This window comes from Apaloderma vittatum, unplaced genomic scaffold (assembly GCF_000703405.1).
Source record: "Apaloderma vittatum isolate BGI_N311 unplaced genomic scaffold, ASM70340v1 scaffold40345, whole genome shotgun sequence".
In the NCBI taxonomy this organism is placed as follows: domain Eukaryota; kingdom Metazoa; phylum Chordata; class Aves; order Trogoniformes; family Trogonidae; genus Apaloderma; species Apaloderma vittatum.
The window spans coordinates 966-15,824 of NW_009718427.1; the positions used below are offsets into that span (position 1 = coordinate 966).

The window sequence follows — 14,859 nt, forward strand, 5'->3', positions numbered from 1 at the left end:
TTGAATATTCCCAGAGCAAGTCTGCTGTTAATTCCCTCCATCTCTCCACAGTATCAGCAGTCCCCTCCGGGCTGGGCCGTTGGCAGGCAGGCAGCAGCAGGCAACTGTCAGGCTGTGAGGAGCAGTGGCACATCTCCCTGCGTCTGTGTTCCTGACTTGCCCAGCAGAAGGTGTGGCTGGGCTGCATGCTTCTGATTCCTGGCTCTCCTGCTCCATCTGTTCCTTGTGGGCAAATCAGAGGCTTGGTCTAATGGGAATGCCCTGAGCCATCACCCCAGGAGCTTCAGGCCTGGATGTTGGTGCTGCTCCTCCTGGACAATGTGGCAGATACTCTGGAGAAGCCCTCTCTTGACCCCTGTTCTCCAAGTGCTTGAGCTGGTGGCCAGCTGGGACCTGCGTCTTGCCCTCTTGGTCCTGAGCTTCACTTCAGCGGTTGTGCGGATGGAGGGCCAGGTCTACTCGCCGACTGTCAACACGCACTATGGGAAGTTACGGGGGGTGCGTGTGCCACTGCCCAGTGAGATCCTGGGGCCTGTGGACCAGTACCTGGGGGTGCCTTACGCTGCCCCCCCCATCGGGGAGAAGAGGTTCATGCCCCCTGAGCCACCACCATCCTGGTCGGGCATCAGGAATGCTACTCACTTCTCACCAGTCTGCCCGCAGAACATCCACAATGCTGTTCCTGAGATTATGCTACCCATCTGGTTTACCTCCAATTTGGATATTGTGGCCACGTACATCCAGGACCCCAACGAGGACTGTCTGTACCTCAACATCTACATCCCCACGGAGGATGGTGAGTCCCCACTGGGGTGTCCACAGGAAAGCCGGGGGGAAGGGGTGGCGCTCCAGCCCTCCCCAGCAGTGGTTGGTCTCACCTGGGTGTTTGTGTTTGAGGCATGTGGTTGTGGACTCTGCAGCATGCTGTCTGTTTGTGGAAAGCTTTCTTTGGCCACACAGCTCGCCCTCTTGCCCTCAGCTGCCATCTCTGTCTCATGTGCTCCTGCTCCACCATGCCTCTTGGTGTCCCCCCTCCACCTTCATGGCATTGTCACGGGTTCCTCTCTTGTGTTGCTAAATCTGAATCCGACTCTCTGACTTCAGATCCACAGAGCGACAAGTTGGTTTGTGTTCCTCAGGCGCCCAGTGCCAGGTTCTGTCTTGAATTGGTTCCGGTTTGTCCTTCCTCCCCTCTTCCTCCCCTCCCCAGGTCCATGCGCTAGTTGTGGGTGTGGGCTGCAGCTGTGGCTGGGAGGAACACTCTCTGTCTCTCCCTGGGGATATGATCCAGCAAGGAAGGGACCACAGAGCCCTCTTCTGGGCCCTGTTACGGATGGGAGATTGGGGGCACTGACAGGCACATTGCTTGGCTGCCCCTGTCCGCCAGCGGAACAGCAGCAGAATGATGAGCTTGGGGTGCTGGGAGCCCACAGAACATGGTCCCGTTGGAGTGAGGCTGAGCAGCGCTGGGTGCCTCCTTGTCTAACCTTTTCCTTTGTAGGGGATCCCACCTGAACTGTAAGTAGAGGGCAAAGGAGGCAGTGGCTGGCCGGGCCTCCACCCCAAGCCCCTCCTCCACCCCACCCCTGCGTGCACGGGGGGCCCCCGGGGATTTTCAGCAGGTTGGAAGGTACCGTCAGCGGGTCTGCTGGGTGCAGTGGAGTGGACTGGTGGCTTCTGTGAGGCTGTCTGGCTCCACTTCTCTGTCCCTGGGGCCTTTGACCTTGGGATACATTGTGCCTTCCTTCCTGCCCAGCACGGCTGACCCAGAGTTTTCCTCCCACGGCAATGCTCCCTCCCCACGTCCTGCGGTTCTGGGGGTGGTGGGAGGGTGGCAGCGTGGTTGTGATTGCATGCCCACTCCCGCCACTGGAGCGTCCTGTTATTTTGTAGTCTTTTATTCATTTTACAGTAAAACGGATTTCCAAGGAATGCACCCGAAAGCCCAACAAGAAAATATGTAGGAAAGGAGGTATGTAGCAAGTCGACCGGCAGAGAGGCACAGAGAGGAAATAGAGAGAGTGAGAGGGTGCCTGGCTGGCCCCTGGCCCATGGCATACTCCTCCGGCATCTCTCTGTGCTGCCACCCAGACCACAGGCCCTCCGAGCAGCTCACCCTGCTGCCCCCGCTTCCTGCTCAGAGAAGCCCTGCGGATGCTTCGCCCACCTTTGCTCCCCAGCCAAGAGAGCTGGGACCAGTGCCAGTTGGGAGAGCAGGTCTGGGGTCAGATCAGTGGAGGATGTTCATGTTGCTTCAGGCCTTTTAGAAAAGCTTTTCCCAGGCTGGGCCCATGCTCCCACCTTCATTCCACAGCCTCCTAGCCCCATAGTACCGGCAGGAGGGAGCTTCTGGTGGCAGGTAGCACTTAAATGCATGCATCCCTTAGGGGTGCATCCCCTGCTGGGGGTGTTACAGACCTGCTCAGGGAAGCACCTGTGTGGTAGGGGACTGCAACCCATCCTGGGCTGAGCGCTTCCCCTGTTGCATCCGTGGTCATTTTGCACCCAAAGCTCCTTGGTTAAAAGCATAAAACCTCTGCTGGCTGTGTAAGTGATGCCATATTCTGCCTCAGCCCATGATCCCACCAAGGCTGCTCACACCCTCAAGCCTTTGCCAGCCCTGCCGGTGAGGATCTGTTCTCCACCCCCTGGCACAGAAACCTCCTTGAACCCCAGCCACCCTCTGGGCGGCCAAGCACTTCCAGTTCAGACACATCCCTGCTTTGCCTTGCCTCCATCCGCCTCCATCCCCAGAGCAGTGCCAGCCCCTTTGCCCCAAAGTGATCCTGTGTTCCCAGCCAGCACCTTGGGCCAGGGAGTAATGTGCAAATAGGAGCTGGCTTGGCCCTTTGTCAGACACAATGCTTTGACCATCCCACTGCACAGCCCACTTGCAGGCAGGGAAAGCCCGGGCTGCTCTGTGCATACCAAAGCTGAATGTGTGAGCAGTTGGGCATCCAAGCTCCACTGAAAGGCTCAGTGCAGGGAGGGGCTGTCTGGCAAGCAGGAGCTGCCATCCTGGGCATCCTGTAGCAGCGGGATCTTTGCATCCCCGTCTCCACATCCCTGTGCCCCTGGGTTTGATGGGGCTGGTGCAGCTGGGCTTTGCGGTTTGGGGAGCACTTTCCTTCCAGTCATTTCTCCCAGTTCTGTTGTTGGGTTTCTTTGCTTTGCTTTTCCTGTTGCTGTCCTGGCTATTCACACAACATCTCTCTGAGTGCCAAGGCTGCCCTTGAAAGGGCTGTCGCATTTGAGAGTCTTCGCACGCTGCCTCCGGAGTCGGCTGTGCCAGTGATCACCAGCCACTTAAAAACCCTCCCGCCGCCTGCTGGGGCCGCAGACCCCCGCCACCCCCAACCCTGTGGCTGGGGCCAGGGAGTCAGGGGACAGATTGTGGCTGGAGAAGGAGGCATAAGGCATGGCAAAACAGCTTGGACACACTTGTCTCCTGGTTTTCTCTCCCCACCAGCTCTGCTCTTGGGCAGGGTTTCTTTGCAGCCCATCTATAGTTGCCTCTGGTCACCTTTTGGATCACTGGAGGGGGATGTGCCCTCTGTTCCCAGCTGGCTCTGCTGACTCAAGGACCCATGGATCCCCAGTGCCAGCCATTTGGGCATCCAGGCGTGACATGCCAGGAATTAAAGCACCCCGATGCTGGTGTTGCTGTTTGGCTGCAGCAACAGTTATGATGACCATTGGCTCAAATTGAGTCACTTGTGATGAGACACAGAGGCTCCCCTGCCCGTCATTGTGTATCCTTGGGTTAGGAATGCTCGAGGTGAGGATAATATACCTGCAGTGCTGCTTTCTTCAGGCTCTGTTGCTTTACTCTTGAATAGTCCTCATTATTTCTAAGGCCACGTAAGAGTGGTGAATAAGCTCTTCTGTCACAGAGCAGGCAACTGTGCAGTACTTTGGTGGTTCAGAACACCTCAGCTCCTACTTTACTGGAGTTTTCATGATTTCTGCCACCCCTAAGTTGACTGTACTTCATAGCAGCCAAGGGTCTGAGAATTTATTAGAATTTATCCCTGGGACAGGAAAAAGTCCCTGTTTCACTGCCCAGTTGCCCACAATAATTTCCTATATGGAAATTTTCTGCATGCCAATTTCCTCCATGCACATTGGTCCCTTCTTTTGCAACAAGGCAGGGCAGTGGTGCTTTGAGAATAATTAGCAATGCACAGTGCTGGGGGAGCTGACAGCACTGAGGGTCAGTTGAGGCTCAGATTTTGCTGTGAGAATAATGCTGTCCACCTAAAGAGCATGTACACATACACACATGGTACTGTACCTACATGCAAAATGCAGCATTTTGCTTTGTGCTGCCAACGCTTCCAGCTTGTGCTTGTCTGTGGTGGTAGCTGGCATGCTTTTTCCCTTCCCTTCACCACCAGCCTGGGCAGGCCTTGCTGCAGGGCATGAGGAGGTGGATGTCATGTTTGGAGGGGAAAATGTGACTGCCTTGCACATAGCAGCCTTCCCTGCTTTTTACTAGCAACTGCCCTAGTCCCTGTGTCTGGGGCTGTGCAGAGTCTGTGATGAGGCAGAGATGTGCACCAGTCCACCATCCCGCTCTCTGTGTGAGGGTGGCTAGAGCTCCCAGAAGCTCCTGGGCTCAGGATGTGCTTTGGCTGCTCTGGGAAAAGCATTGGCACTTCTCTGCCACTCTCCAAGAAGCAAATTTGTCTGAGTACCAGATGAGGCTTCCCTATGGCTGTGCATCTTCTGCAGTGCTTCCTTGCTGGAAGGCTTCTCACCAGCCTCCTGCGAAGCCTGCTGCTTTGCAGAGCTGGCTGGGAGCAGATGACTGTCCTGGTGCTCCATTTCCGCTTTAGGGAGCGATTTGCAAAGGTGAGGGCAGGTGTTTGTGCTAGCAGAGGCAGCAGAGCATAAGAAAATGCAGTGCTTTTATGGAGTCCACTGAAGGATGGAGATAACTCCTCTGCATCATCCAGGGATGGGGGGGCAGGGCAGCACCAAGGTGTGCTGTAGTCCTGGAGCAATGGCTGGTGGCTGGAAGGGCCACCTGACACAGGTCCCAGGGGAGCTGCCCTTGCCTGTGGGGTTGTGCAGCAGCAGGTTCAATGGCTGTCATCAGTCCCGATTCTGTTCCTTATCACTTCCAGAGAAGCACCTGAGCCAGTGTGGCCACCAGCATGTGTGCTTCTCAGTGCACTTGGCCATCAGACATGGTGGCAGCGCTGCTGTGGGCTCCTGCTCCCATGCAGCATCATGGAGGAGGGGGTGCTCGGGCTGCCTGTGGCAACCCTGAGGAGGCATTTGGATCTGGAAAGGTGTCAGCCCAGGCCTCTGCTGTTCTCTTATCCTCACCGTGCTGAGTGCAAAGGCTCCAAGAACCAAGGCTTCTTGTCCTCCTTTCTCTCTGTTTGTGCTGGTGTCGGTGCTGTTGGCATAGTTTACTTAAGATAGCATAAATCCAATGTAGATGTCCTTGTTTCAGGGAAAGTGATTTTACTTTTCACTGAACTTATGTTTAAATCTTCCTAGACCCTTCAGATAAGAATGTATTCATCCTTCCTATCAACTGAACAATGTCACTTTGCAGTCAGCATTCACAGTGCATTAGTGGAGCGAATTTTTAATGGATAAGGAGAATAAAAGCCATGAGTCATCTTGGTTTTTCCAGCTGTGAATCCACAAACTTAAACCCATCCCTGTGAAGTAGGTGCTACAGGGCTCTGCACGGTGGCCTCCGCCTTGCTGTTGAAGATTTCCTGGGTTGGGTGTCTTTGAACATGGCAATAACTGATGGAAGGAGGTAATGAAGCAAAGTGCAAGGGATAGATAAGGCAAATAAAGCTGTAATTGCTCTCACAAGCTGTGGGGTATCAGTGGGTTGTTGTGGAGGTGAACAGTGTAGTAAGAGGCAAAAGGCCTGCTTGGTCACAGCAGCCTGTGTTCACCGTAACCCCAGCTACCCTGGCACCTTCCCGACAAGGGAAAAGGCTCCTGCTTTGCATCTGCCATATAAAAAGTGCCATTGCTATTCCACTTCCCCCTGGCCTGTATTACTGCACTCCTGCTTTGCTTAGCTTCCCAGTGCTGCTTTCTACTGCTCCTTCTGCAGTGTGTGAAGCCCAAGTTGCTTTAGGCTAGTCCCAGCCAACCCTGAGGTAGTGGTCTCCAGCCAGATCCCTCCCTCAGCCAAGACAGTTGCTTATATTGCAGAGATGCCCACTGCCCTCTCTTACAGACTGACACCTCCTCACAGCCAGTTCCTTCCTCCCTGTCTGCGTGGAGACTTCTGTCCCCTGAAGGCAACCAGGCTGGAGGGCTGCAGCCTGGCCAGCACCAGGGCACTCAGCAGTTGAAAGGGATTTCCAGCTGCTTGTGATTGGCTTCCCAGCTTTGAAGCATAGTGTGAGTGGTCTGCCTGTGGTCTTCATTAGAGAAAAATCCCTATCTCTGAGCAGTACCAAGGAGATTGGCACAACACCAGTTAGCAAATCTTGTACAAATACTTCATCATTTAAGCACTTGCTGGGCTTGCAGCTCTTCCTAATGAAGATGCAGTAGGTCAAGTTTGCAGCCCTCTGCAAACAGGCTGGGCAGCTGCATGCATCTGGGGAAGGAACAGGTGGGAAGGAGACAGCAAGAAGGGGTTCTGGGCTGAGAGGTGATAGGCATGGGGGTGGCTTTGGGTGAAAACAGGAAAATGATGTGATGAACTCAGGGGATGGCTGGGTGGTGAAGCAGGTGGTTAGGAAGCAGGGCTGGGGCATGGAAGAGGTAGGGCAGGAGGTGAACTCCAAGCTGGAGAAAATCAGGATGGCTCTGGAGACAGCCTCTGGAGACAGACCCTAGGCTGCTCTACCTCACATTTTCCTGGCAGTTTATCTTGTCTGGTTTTAAACACATCCCCAAGGCACCTCTTCCAGTGCTTTCCAGCCCTTTCTGCCTGGAAGGTTTTCTTCTTGTCAAACTTCAGCCTGCCTCATGTATCTGTGGGGTTGCCTGTGCTCTGTGCAGCAGAGAGGGCATTGCTCTTCCACCACCTGGCAGTGGTCTTTTGTGCATTTGGCTGCTGGTGTACCCCCCCATCACTCCTCTCTACTCTTCAGATTCACATGACCCAGCAAACATTTTTTGCCTGTTGGATTTTTCAGGACTTCTGATTGTTGCTCCTCCAGACTTTGTCCAGCAGGTCGTGGCTTCTTAAGGTGTTGTGCAAGCCTCTTGTCCTCATGAAGCTGCCCCATGGCCATTTTAGACCTCTCACTCGCCTATGACAAATTCCTTTTAAATTCAAATCCTGTCCCCCTCCATGCTGCCATCTCTGTTATCTGCCACCCATGTCACCTGCAGGTTCCTAGTCCCAGAGACCTTACTCCCAGATCCTTGTGGTAAGGATGGTTCCATGGTTTTGTCTTCCCAGCCAGTTTCATGCTCGTCTTATAATTTCATCCAGACACAAGGCTGCCCCTCACTCATGACAGCCTTGCTGGAAGCTGTGCAAAACCCTTGCTGTGGTAGCAATGGGGTCAGTAGATGATAGCAGCAGAGCCCCAGGATCAGCTGGGTGCCTGACCGGACCTCAGAGCCCTGTGCATCCGCAGGAGATTGGTGGGCATCATGGGCACCTGCCCAGGGGAAACCCTGCTGTCACCCCTGAGGTCACTGTCACTCAGGGAACTGTTTTGGTGCAGGCATTAGGGAGCAGAGGACAACAGGTGCTGCTCTGCAGCTCTAAGGTGATAACGAGAGGAAAACCTCTTCCTGAAATTCAGGGCTGCAAGGCACAGGGATGGCACCACTTGGCTTTCTAGCCACAAGGACACATAGCCCTTTACAACAACAGGACTTCAATACAGGTTTGCACCACGTATGCTCCCTGACATCCCTCCTGGCTCACACTGGCTGCATGCAGCTTGGAAAGCGCTAGACTCAGTACACGCCATTCACAACAGCATCCCACAGCACCAAGCTGGGGCTGCTGGCCTGGCCTGTGCCCTGGCACTGTAGATTTGCTAAGGGCCATGCAACAAATGGAAGACATTCAGGACATTACAGAAAACAGTATTTTTAGGACTCTGTCTTGGTCAGGGCAAGCTGGTAAGTGCTTTTGCAGTCCTCAGCGAACCATGTAACTAATGTTTTAAGAAGAGAGTTGGTACAGGACAGAGCCAAGCAGCACAGGGAAACACCCATTATGAGGCTCCCTGCAGCATATCATGGTGATCTTGTGCTGTGGCACCAGTGGTTTGCGGCATAGCCATGCCAGACATTATGTGGAGGTGACAGTCAGTACACTGGATGATGGTCAGTGGCCACCCAGGGCAACCCTTCATATGGGCTCTGCTGGTGGCAGGGGATTGTTGTCCCCAGTGGCAGCAGAGCTGGGAGCAGGGTTCCTGCTTGCACCTGGGGCTTAGAGGAGGGAGCCTTGCCCTGGAGCAGGGAGCCAAGGGTGTGTGAGCAGGTGGCAGCCAGGCTGGGATGCAGGAGGATCAGCAAGTGCTTTGAGAAGCTAATCCACGGCCAGCACTGATGCTGCCCCAGGCCCCCTCTCCTCTCCAGCACCCCCTGGGGAGGATCTGTGAAGGGTCCAAGTGAAGCAGCATCCTGGTGCAGCTCTCCAGGCAGTCCTGCCTGAGCCTTGCGCTGCCCTGGCTCTGGGAGAGGTGCAGTGTGAGTAGCCAGCAGTGCTGTGGGGTGCAGGCCTGGCCTCACCGTCTCTGCTATCATGCTATTTTTGAATTATCTTTTGTTTTTTTTTGTTTGGTTTTTGTTTGTTTGTTTGGTTTGGTTTTGTTTCCTTTTGTTTTCCTTTTTGTTGTGTCTCCTCGTGTTTGGTCCCTAGGAGCCAGCGCTAAGAAACAGGGCGAGGACTTAGCGGATAATGACGGTGATGAAGATGAAGGTATTTCTGTGCTCGAGGCTGCCACTGCATGACACACAAAGCAACTCCGTTTGCCCGCCATCTGCTGCCATACCCAGGGAGCCGTGTGTGTGTTCATCTGCCGTGCCAGGCAGCTGCGTGGGGTGGGGGACAGGCTGGCTGGCTGTGCAGGGCACCCAAGCCCTTTCCCTCCTTGGGACAGGATGGGAAGCTCAAGGGTTTTTTTTGTTTGCTCTCGCTCCACTACAGCGAGAGCAGGGAGGAAGCATGGCAGCTTGGGAGGAGAGAAGCCCTTGGGCATCTGGGCCCATTTCACCCTGAGCCTGATCACATCCCACCTTCAGCCTCATCGCTCCAGAGCTGGTGACATACAGCTGGGAGCCAATGACCTGCCCCTCCATCCTTGCCTGGCCCCACCAGCTTGGCAGCCTTCGCACCTGCAGGGTACTTGGCCATGCCCAGGAGACCTAAGGTCCACCTGGACATGGTTTCTGTTAACTTTTCTCCTTCTCCACCCAATGTGAGCGAGGTCTTGTTTGCAACCAAAGCATCAGCACCAGCCAGGCCAAGCAAGTGAGCTTTCAAACAGATATGATTCTAGATGCATGCCAGGGCTAAGCAAGCTGCAGAATAAGCTATTTTTAGTAAAACGACGTTGTTCATCTGCAGGGTATGGAGTCACTGTGTTTGGCTGCAGGGATATAAAGAGGGGGCAGGAGGAACTGTTGGCCAGGGTGCAGCCCTAACGTACCGAGGACAGTAAAACACTCATGGTGTGCAGCAGTCCCAGGGCAGCTTGAGGACAGCCTGGCAGATGGTGTTTAGATTCTGGAAAGGAGATGAAAAGCTTTTTTACCAGAACTCTGTTTTTTCTCCCATTAACCTGTGTCCCAGGTTCCCTTGTAGCAGGATGTAAACTGGAATCAGCACTTGACTGTGCTAAGTCCCTACACACTAAAATGCACTGCAGCAATTAGGAGCCGTTTATTCCCTGGTACATTTCCACACATTGCTGCTATTCTGCTGTGAGGATATCACCTTTGTGTGTTGATGGGAATGTGGGGCAGGGAGGAGAGGACATGGGCACAGGCATGGATGTTCCTGCCCTTCATATTTCAAGCAGATAGCCCTGGGAAGAATTGTCCTACTTGTAGCTATGCTCCATAGGCAATGACTGTCCCAAAGGAGCCAAAAATGCTTTTTGCTCCCTAGGTTTGTGTATTTGCCTCGCTGGATCCTGGTGACAGGGGAAGAGCTGGCACAGGTTTTGCCATATCCTCATTCTCCTGGAGGGAAGAGGTTTTCTGTACAAAAGGGAGACCATCCTTAACCATGCCACAGGCCCCGGCTGGAGGTGGGGATGGCCAGAGGTACCCATCAGCCTGCTCTGCATCCCCCTGCAATGGGCACATCACAGGGAGGAGTGGATGTGGGCAAGGGTTAGGTGGGTGCAAGGGCACATGTCCACACTAACTGGACATTCTCACTAAGCTGGTGTGGCTGTGCCCTGGCATTCCCAGCTCTGCAAGGACTGTGGCAGGCACTAGCTTCTGCGACAGTGTGTTTCACTCGTGAGGGAGGCAGGCAGGCAGCAGCAGCTGGCTGGAGCAGCCAAGGTGGAGAAGCACCAGCATGCAATGCCAGCCCACCTGAGCAAGGTGCTGGATGTGGGTGAGCACTAGGGAGGATGAAGTTCATCAGTGCTGGCTTGCCAGCCCAGGAGAGGACTGGACACTGCAGGCCTGTGGGACCTGGCACCATCTCCATCACAGGCTCCTCTATGTAACATGAGTGAGATATGCAGGAGCCAAGTACAAGTGTTCCTCCCTCACACCTGGGCTTGTCTCCATGACGGATCTGATGCCAGTAGGGCAGAAGGGGTAGGACATCCCTTGGACAGGGTGAGTTGAGAGAGTGAGCAGCCATGCTGCTCCTGTCCCCTAGGCTCCCACAGTCCTTCCTCCCCAGCCCTTGGGGTCCCATTCCCCATCCTCACTCCATGCCTCATGCCCTGTCCTCATCCAGACACTGTGCTCCCCTCTCTGACACACACACACACATGCACACACTGTCTGCCTCATTACCGTGTCTGTGTCTGGGCACTGGGGTGTCATGGGTTCACATCCAGACAGCTGGCAGGTTTCTGCATTCCCACGGGATGGGAATTGGGAGTGGGAGAGTCAGACACTGGAGCACTTACTCGTGCCTCCCCTGCCTTCCAGGTCCTGCACACCCCCCATTCCTGCCCCCCTACAATGCCAGCTTCTGGGACTCCTGGAGCCAAGAACTTGGGTCCAGCCAAAAATGGGACATTGAGCTGCATCCCAGGGCTGAAGTCTGCAACTCCTGTGCACAGTGGAGATGCCACTGGTCTGGTTTGTGCACACAGTCAGAGCCTGGCTGCAGGGAAGAGCAGCTGAATCCCACCAGCATCTCTCTCATATGTGCTGAGATGCCTGAGGAGACAGCAATCTGGGGATGGTGCAGTGGCTGCCACCACCTAGAGAGGGACTGGGCAGGGTTAGTTCAGTGGTGGTTGGCTTTGGAGGTCCACACTAGCGCACAGGAGAACTGTGGGATTGGCTCCTAAGTACCCTCCCTGGTCCTGGCAGCTGGCATTGCCCTCATCATTGGTCTGCCTGTCAGGCAGGGTGTTGCAGCCATCAGCGGGGTCCTGTGTTTAACCACTTCTCCTTCCAGACATCCGGGACAGCGGGGCCAAGCCAGTGATGGTGTATATCCACGGTGGCTCATACATGGAGGGCACTGGGAACATGATAGATGGCAGCGTCCTGGCCAGCTATGGGAACGTGATTGTCATCACCTTGAACTACCGCGTTGGAGTGCTCGGTATGGGCTGGCCAGCGTGGGCTGCGTCACCAGCACAGCTGGGCAGTGGGATGAGCCCCCATGATCAACTGGGCTTGAACCAGCTGGGAAGGGGGCAGTGTGGGGCATGGGGTCCCTCAGGCCCCTCAGTGCACTGCAGGCACTGTCCCTGCGCTCTGCCCTGGCCACTGAGTAGGATGCCATGCGGCAGTGCTCCCGGCAGGCAGTCACAGTGTGATCTGGTTCCTGGCACCAGGCCCTGCAGGCTCATTTATACAACCTGGCTCAGATGAAAGCAAATATTAGTCTGCAGTATTGGTCTGAGAGGGCTTGGAGTAGTGAACTGCCAGTGAGTACTGCCTGGCTGCCCCAGGGACCCAACAGCTCTCCCTCCCTGAGCACAGGCTGCCTTCAAGCCAACTGAGCTGCCAGGACCCCCACAGCTGCCCACTGTGGCCTGACTGGCTGCAGAGGGCATCACGAAAGGGTGTTGCGTACCATATACAGAAGAGTGGCAGTCCCATTTTAGTGAGTGCTGGTGACCTAGGGCATGAAGAGGTGAAATGGAGGCACAGAGTCAAAAGGCAGTGTGGTCTGCTGCCTGCTGGGTGGAACCCCCTGGGCGCTGGGACACAGGAAGACTTGCCTGGAGTATCACTGATGACTCCCTTAGCAGCAAGGGAGAACAAGGGGTGTGTCGGTTTAGAGAGGTCCTTCCCAGCCAAGCTGCTGGAAGGGCTGTCTCTCTTCCTAGCCATCCAGCCTGGCACAGTGTTTTCGCTGGGCAGCTGGGCTTCCAGGCAGCACCTGAGACAGAAAAACCTCTGCCGGCCTCCAGAGCCCATAGTGTCTTGAGGAAGATGGCAGTTAGCTGCTAGAAAATAGGTTTTTCAGCAAAAACAAGCCTATTCAAGATGTTTCAATATTAAAAGTCAGGCGTTTAAGATGAATAAGTGCAAATTTAAGAGATATAAGTACCAATATGAAATAAGACTTAAATGGTGCCATTGTCATCGCCATTGTAGTGCTGCAAGCATGTCTGGCCAGAGCACGTCCAGTGCTGCAGCAGTGCTGGCACTGCTCCCTTTCTGCTGGGATTACCTGCCTGGATTTTACCTCAGGACCATGACTTTGGCTTCCTGCTTTGAGTCAAAGCAAATGAAACACTGATAGATTATCTTGAGTGTTCCCTTTGCTATTGAAGGCATTTTTCAGCATCTTCTGCACTGAGAACCTTTGTATTTTAAGCTGCAGTCAGTTCCTCTGTGCCCAGCCCACGTCCTTACATTTATAAAGCCTCCTCCAGGCCATGCTAGTCTATGGAAAGCATTGGCTGTGCCTGCACTCAGCCTGCCTGTGGCCACCAATGCTTTCTTGGCTTCCCTTGGAGCATGCATGAGATGTCTTGACTCATTATTAGCACAGGCAGTGGTCCAGGTAGGACAGGACTTTGGGCCCATCACCCTGTCACTGCTTGCCATTGTCTGGAGATGCTCCCTGGGGCTTTTACCTGTGCTCGCAGCCTTTCACCCCTGTGTGCCATGCAGCGGGTGGCTGGAGCTCAGCAGTGTCCCTCCTCCAGCTTAGGGCTCACAGGACTCTCCTGGTAGTGGGGTCTCATGGTGGGAGAGGGTCCCAAAGAAACTCCCCTAGGCCTGGGGAAGGTAGGGTGGGGGGAGGTGAGGACACCCCGTTTCCACATCCCTAACTGGGCTCCTCTTGGCCCACAGGGTTCCTAAGCACAGGGGACCAGGCTGCCAAGGGCAATTACGGGCTGCTGGACCAGATACAGGCGCTGCGCTGGGTCAGCGAGAACATCGCCTTCTTTGGGGGAGATCCCTTGCGGATCACTGTCTTCGGCTCTGGCATTGGTGCCTCCTGCGTCAGCCTGCTCACTCTCTCCCATCACTCTGAAGGTAGGTGCTAGCTGTCCCTGAGGATGCTGCAGCTGTGAGCAAGAGACCTACTGATGCTAATCCAGGGAAGGAGCCTCCCTGGGTACTGCTGGCCACCCTTACAAAGTCAGTGCTACTTTTTTAATTAGTCACTGATGACAGCCTGACCCAGGGCTGGGAAGCAAAACCTCCTAGTGGGCAGGGAGAGGCCAACGTCAGAGCGCGTGGGCACCAGCAATGGAGCTGGTGCTTCCAGTGTGCAGGGTTGCAGCCTGGAGCCAGCACCTGGGACCCCTCCTGTGGTGTCCTGCCCAGGCGCCCAGGCTTGCCTGTGTGGAATGAGTGTAGGGCATTATGCAAGGCATCGTGAGCATGGATCTCAGTGCTAAAAAAGGCGTCTGTATTGGAATAGAGGGAAAGCCAGACCTGAGCCTGCGGAATAATGGAGGGCGTCGTCTTGTGAGACTGGGAGAGCTGGAAGTGCTGTGACTAGCAAAACACAGGTAGAAGTGATATGACTGATATCTGTAAATATAGCAGTGTTTACTCTAGATAAAGAAAGGTATTATTTATCCTAAAAGATTGTGTTGACATATGAGCAAATGCATGTAAACCACCTGCAAAGACATCTACATTGAGCACTGAGGGGAAAAAAGAAACATGGGAGTAGAGGTGTTCTTAGTAAACCTCCTAAGAGAAATTGCAGGAGTAAGGCCTGAACTGGACGTGGTCCACAGGGGACCACCCTGCCAGAGACTTGGTGACAGGAACTTTATATGAGAATGCAGTCCCAGTGCTGTGTTCTTAAGACTGTTAAAGGGGAGAAGGGGACGTGTATGAGTAGTGGACACGGCCATGAGTCTGCATCTCAGAGACACACACAAAATTGGATTGAATCCATTGCTAAGAGCTGTAGCTCTGCTCAACAGCTTGGGAACCATACAGCAATGAAGGAGACCTTCAGAACCTCAGCAGAGCTAATGGTATAGCAGAGGATGCACAGGAGGAGGCTGGCACCAGCGAAGCTGGGCAGCCTTCCTCTGGCCCTGGGAGCTGTGGATGGACTGATTGCCCCAATACTGAAAACAAGAATGACCTCAGCTTGGGCTGCTGTTAAAGTGGCTGCACCAGCATTATGGCTGCTTAGTAGTATTCATTGTGGAGATTTGCAGGTGCTTTGGGCAGCACAAGGCTGGTGTAAGCTGCAGTGAGAATGGCAGAGCCTGTGCTTATGGTGGGAAGTGAAAGGGCAGCAACCTGCTGAGCCCAGGG

The 14,859-nt window shown here is 54.4% G+C and overlaps 1 protein-coding gene across 1 annotated transcript; it reads left to right on the forward strand.

The window, feature by feature from the left end:
* Positions 1 to 318: 318 nt before the first annotated feature.
* LOC104274570 (neuroligin-3-like) lies at positions 319 to 13,608 on the forward strand (the record flags this gene model as incomplete). Its single annotated transcript, XM_009870238.1, has 5 exons — positions 319 to 796; positions 1,913 to 1,972; positions 8,825 to 8,884; positions 11,564 to 11,713; positions 13,423 to 13,608. Coding segments are annotated over exons 1-5 (934 nt in total), but the record flags the coding sequence as incomplete, so codon positions are not given.
* Between the last annotated feature and the right edge of the window lie 1,251 nt (positions 13,609 to 14,859).